The sequence below is a fragment of the Eriocheir sinensis genome, chromosome 53 (genome assembly GCF_024679095.1).
Source record: "Eriocheir sinensis breed Jianghai 21 chromosome 53, ASM2467909v1, whole genome shotgun sequence".
Classification (NCBI taxonomy): Eukaryota; Metazoa; Arthropoda; class Malacostraca; order Decapoda; family Varunidae; genus Eriocheir; species Eriocheir sinensis.
In genome coordinates, this window is record NC_066561.1 from 1,375,506 (window position 1) to 1,381,505 (window position 6,000).

The following is a 6,000-nucleotide window of genomic DNA, read 5'->3' on the forward strand; positions in this document are numbered from 1 at the left end:
TACTGTTACTTATAGGTGTTACACTGCCACTCGCGGTAGGTAGACAGGGGCTGCCAAGTATAAGTTAGAGGGCTTTATGCGAACCCCTTACGTTCTTATGCTCTTGCTTGGGTGGGTGGGTCTTCCATTCTCATTCTCTTAATCTCATTTTCATTCTCTCTGTCTCACTCAGTCTGTTATTCTCTCTCTCTCATTCTCATCCTCATTACCTCTCTTATTCTCATTCACTCATTCTCATTATCATTCTCTCTCATCTCATTGACCTTCATTCTCTGTCTCTCACTCATTCTCATTTTCTTTCGATTCCTCATTCTCTCTCATTCCTATTCTTATTCCCTCTTTCTCATTCTGTTATTATCATTCCCTCTCTCATTCTCATTCTCTCATTTCTATTCTCTCTCACCAATTCTCATTTTCTCATTCATATTCTCTAATTCTCATTATCTCTCTCTCATTCTCTTTCTCATTCTCTCTTTCATTCTCATTCTCTGTTTCTCATTCTCATTATCATTCCCTTTCATTCTTGTTCTCATTATCATGCCCCCTCATTTTCATTCCCTCATTCTCTCTCTCCCTCATTCTCATTCTCTCTCATTATCATTCTCTCTCATTTTCATTCTCTCTCATTCTCACTCTCATTCTCTCTCATTCTCACTCTCATTCTCTCTCATTCTCATTCTCTCTCATTCTCACTCTCATTCTCTCTCATTCTCAATTTCTCTCTCATTCTCATTCTCTCTCTCCCATTATCATTATCTCTTTCTCATTCTCTCTCATTCCTATTCTTATTCCCTCTCTTTCATTATGTTATGCTCATTCCCTCTCTCATTTTCATTCCCTCATTTCTATTCTCTCTCTCCAATTCTCATTTTCACATTTTGTATTCTCTAATTCTCCTTATATCTCTCTCATTCTCTCTCTCATTCTCATTCTCTGTCTCTCATTCTCATTTTCATTCTCTTTCATTCTTATTCTCATTATCATCCCCCCATTCGCTCATTCTCTCTCTCCCTCATTCTCATTCTTTCTCATTCTCATCTTTTCTCATTTTTATTCTCTCACTCTTTTTCTCTCATTTTCATTCTCTCTCATTCTTATTCTTATTCCGTCTCTCATTCTCTTTGTCTTTTATTCTCATTCTCTCTCTCATTCTCTCTCATTCTTATTCTTATTCCGTCTCTCATTCTCATTCTCTTTCATTCTCATTCTCTCTCATTCTCATTCTCTCTCATTTTCATTCCCTAGCTCTCTCCCATTCTCATTCTCTCATTCGCATTCTCTCTCATTCTTACTCTCTCTCTCTCTCTCTCTCTCTCTCTCTCTCTCTCTCTCTCTCTCTCTCTCTCTCTCTCTCTCTCTCTCTCTCTCAAGAGTTATCTTTCTATTATTTATTCCACTCTTGTAAGTCTCTTTTTTCATCCCTGGCGATCAAGCCAGATATCTCCACCACTGCACAACCATTTCTCTCCGTAAAAACGTGTAACCAACCCCTCTCAGTAATTGGTGCCTGACCTGTATGTTGCATTTTCTGCATTTACTGGTTAATATACCTTTAACAATGACACGCATGATTTTGTAACACGGTTGGTTGACGTCGAGTCAAATAAAGACTATTAGTTGCGTGTTGGTAAGTTTTTCTCCTTCCTGCCCCAATACTTCCTTTTCTTTACTCATAGTGAGTTTTCATCAGATCTGAGACGCTCTACATAGGTGGCTGTACATGCTTCTACATTAAAAGTAAGACCATGGTCAATATATAATGAACATTGTACAGAGGCAATGTGAGGGATCAAGGCGGGTGTGGAACATTTCTTCTCAGCTTCAATGGAATAAAGGCCAGGGAATGTTGGTGTTTTTCTTTTAAAACCTGCACATACATCCTTAGTGCATGTACTGCAGCAGTTGAATAACTAAAAACATAAGATAAGTGGAAGAAATAAGGCAGACAACCTCATTTACCCCGACCATCTGGGAGCGAGAAACGTCATGTTTTTGGTGGAATTGCTGGCTCCGCTCACCGGCTAGGTTCCGCCCCCCCTACCTCCCTTCCTACCCCCCTTGCTTTACCTCACAGTGAAGGGCGACCCGCTGAGAGCCACTCTTTGTATTTTTCCTCCAAGGGAACGCAGCGGTAGGCATCTCTGGCCTCCAATACTGCGAGCTGATTGGCTAATCTACAGTCTGGGCTCCTACACTTTGGCCTGCTACACCGGCGCAGATATATAAGACTTGCTTTTGTTTATACAATTTTTCCTACGATTTGCCACGAGATTTTAAGGTTAGTATAAGACTGACTTATTATTTTCTATGTAATGCACGGTGACTTAGGGCGTGGTGATAAATCTTTTCAATTTGATGCGGCTGTAATTAATATAGACTGCATTAAGACAGTGAAATGATCCCTTAATGAACAGCATACCAACTACGACACCGATGGGCTAACATTCCGTTACTGACGACAGCCCTTTCACGTTCCCTCAGCCAGTGTGCGATCCGTGCATGCAGGGCTGCCGTGCCTACAGTGCCCATAGTCGCAGCGCGCTGGTCTGAGGTGAGCACTGTCGCACGCCAACAGCCTGCTGTCACACAGCGACTCCGATTTCATGGACAATATAATATTATGATAGCCTACGAAGAGGAAACAGTTGACGGTACAAGCAATGTGAGGACAACAACGACGTCAGTTAAGTAATTATAGTTGATTTTGAGTCTTAAAATATTAAGACTGTGGCAGCCAGATGTTATGTTACCCAATAAGATTGCTGTTTATAACCATCAAACATCCCTGCGACTGCCACTAAAAGAGGAAATGGAGTAGGCTTGTATAATGCAGACTGTACAATAATAATAGTAGGAGTAAAAATAATACTAATAGTAATAATAAAAATAATGATGATTAAAATAATAATAACAAGAATAAGATTAATAGTACAACTACTACTACTACTACTACTACTACTACTACTAATAATAATAATAATAATAATAATAATAATAATAATAATAATAATAATAATAATAATAATAATAATACCTCTACTATTACTAATTCTACTGCTACTACTACTACTACTACTACTACTACTACTACTACTACTACTATTACAAATTCTACTACTAATACTACTACTACTACTACTACTACTACTACTACTACTACTACTAATAATAATAATAATAATAATAATAATAATAATAATAATAATAATAATAATAATAATGATAATAATGAAAATAAAGCTAATAATAATGATAATAACAATAATAATTATAGTAATAATAATAATAATAATAATAATAATAATAATAATAATAATAATAATAATAATAATAATAATAATGTAAGGATATTTTCGACAAGTTGAGTGAAGGAGGAGGAAGGATCATGATCACCATGACTATTAACATTACCGTCAAGACTCTGCAGTGCACTCTGCTGTGTTCACCCCCAACATACCTTTCCACACACGTGCTGGGTCAGCACCGCCAGCGTCTCCTCGCGTCCTGCCCGCCGTGCCAGGTCAGCGGGGGTCAAGCCGTCGGGGGTTAGCACGTGGGGGCTCACGCCTTCCTGCAGCAGCAGGGTAACTTTACGCGGGGGCCACCCTCGATGCGCTGCGTGGTGGAGGAGAATCAGGCCGTCCGCGCCCTTCAGGTGGCAGTCATAGTGCTCTGGGATGAAATCCAAGCAAGGCATCACGAACACCATGTCCCTGTGAATGCGTTCATCCCTGTGTCGCCGGATCCTCTGGCGGGGCGGTAAAGGAGGTGGTGAGCACGTGAAGATGGTGCGCCGCTAGTGACACTATCACTAACATACTAATGGTATTACTGATGAAATAATAATGATATCAATGTTGATGATATCATGATGGTAATGACAATGATATTAATAGTAATTGGTCATAATCATACTAATACTACTACTACTGTTACTACTACTACTATTACTACTACTACTACTACTACTACTACTACTACTACTACTACTACTAATAATAATAATAATAATAATAATAATAATAATAATAATAATAACAATAACAATAAAAAAATTAAAAAATATTTCAGATTGAATGAAGTGGACAATATTCATTACTACTACTGATATTATTTATTATAATAATAATAATGATAATAATAATAATAATAATAATAATAATAATAATAATAATAATAATAATAATAATAATAATAACAATAATAATAATAATAATAATAATAATAATAATAATAATAATAATAATAATAATAATAATAATAATAGTAATAATAATAATAATATCAATACTAATACTAATACCACCAACAATAATAATAATAATAATAATAATAATAATAATAATAATAATAATAATAATAATAATAACAATAATAATTTTAATAATAATAATAATAATAATAATAATAATAATAATAATAATAATAATAATAATAATAATAATAATAATAATATTAATAATAATAAATTATAATAATGATAATAATAATGATCAACACAAAAATAATAATAATAATAATAATAATAATAATAATAATAATAATAATAATAATAATAATAATAATAATAATAATAACATTAATAATAATAACAATAACAATAATAATAATAATAATAATAATAATAATAATAATAATAATAATAATAATAATAATAATAATAATAATAATAATAATAATAATAATAATAATAATAATAATAATAATAATAATAATAATAATAATAATAATAATAATAATAATAATAATAATAATAATAATAATAATAATAATAATAATAATAATAATAATAATAATAATAATAAACTGACTACTAACTATGTAAAATTCTTTGACGACTTGGACTCTAAAGTGGACCATATCTTGACCCACTCTCCCTTCGCTGAAATGTCCATCATAGGAGATTTCAATGTTCACCACCAGCTTTGGCTTTCATCCTTTCACTGACCAGCCTGGTGAACAAGCCTACAACTTTACAATCCTCAACGATCTGGAACAGTTGGTTCAGCACCTTACACGTGTACCCGACCGTCTTGGAGACAGGCCCAACATGCTAGACATCTTCCTTACCACAAACTCTTCTGCTTACTCTGTTAAACTGTTCTCTCCGTTCGGCTCCTCCGATCACAATCTTATTTCTGTATCATGTCCTATCCTTCCTGCACAGCCTCTGGACCCACCGAAGAAGCGATGCTTCTGGCATTTTGCTTCAGTTCGGTGGGACGTCCTGAGGATATACTATTCCGATTTCCCGTGGAATGATTACTGCTTCCAGGAGAGAAACCTCACTGTGTTTGCCCAGCGCATCACAGAGGTGATTGTCTCTGGAATGGAGGCATACAGTCCACATACTTTCTCTACTAATCATTCTAAAAAACCTTGGTTTAATCACGTTTGTTCCCGTGCTATCAAAGATAGAGAGTTTGAACTCGTTTCTCAAACGCTCTGTAAAAACACCAATTTTGAACGATTCTGGGCATATTCTTCCTACTCATCCCCCCTGACTCCTTTATACCTGTTATTAAGATTGTTTAGATTATATGCGCTCTCTGGCCTCAACTCTCAGAGGGCTTATGGTCCTGATGGACTGTCTCGTATGTCCATAAAAACTGTGCTTCCGTGCTGACACCGTGCCTGGTCAAACTCTGCCTATCGCCTATCTTCTACTAGCGATCTTCTTGATCTCTTAACTGACCCTTAGTCATCCTCTCTTAGCCGTTTTGGTGAAACTTTCCCAGATGAGCTAGACCATAGACTGCTATACGTACCTTGACTCAACACTGCCCCTTCCTGCCCTGCGCTAAGGGCCCTCCGCTTTCAACCACTCATTTTACTGCTTTGTTGAGCGGTACATCATGATTTTATTGTCAGAACAATATATGTATCCCTACGGTGAACTTATAAGACGTTATTATATAATGTCCATGTTCATTAGTATTCCCAAACCTATGGGTGTTCTATGTTGTGGTTAAATCTAAGTCGCTATCAACAGTGTGCTCT

General features: G+C 35.5%; 1 protein-coding gene across 1 annotated transcript in view; it reads right to left on the reverse strand.

Annotated features, from left to right (window-relative positions):
• The window catches only part of LOC126983149 (uncharacterized), an 89,698-nt gene extending 85,909 nt beyond the window's left edge, over positions 1–3,789 (reverse strand). The window contains exon 1 of the mRNA XM_050835647.1: positions 3,458–3,789. Within this exon, the coding sequence (XP_050691604.1) occupies positions 3,458–3,709 (252 nt within the window). The 5' untranslated portion in view covers positions 3,710–3,789. The remainder of the gene's footprint in view (positions 1–3,457) is intronic.
• Positions 3,790–6,000: the final 2,211 nt, after the last annotated feature.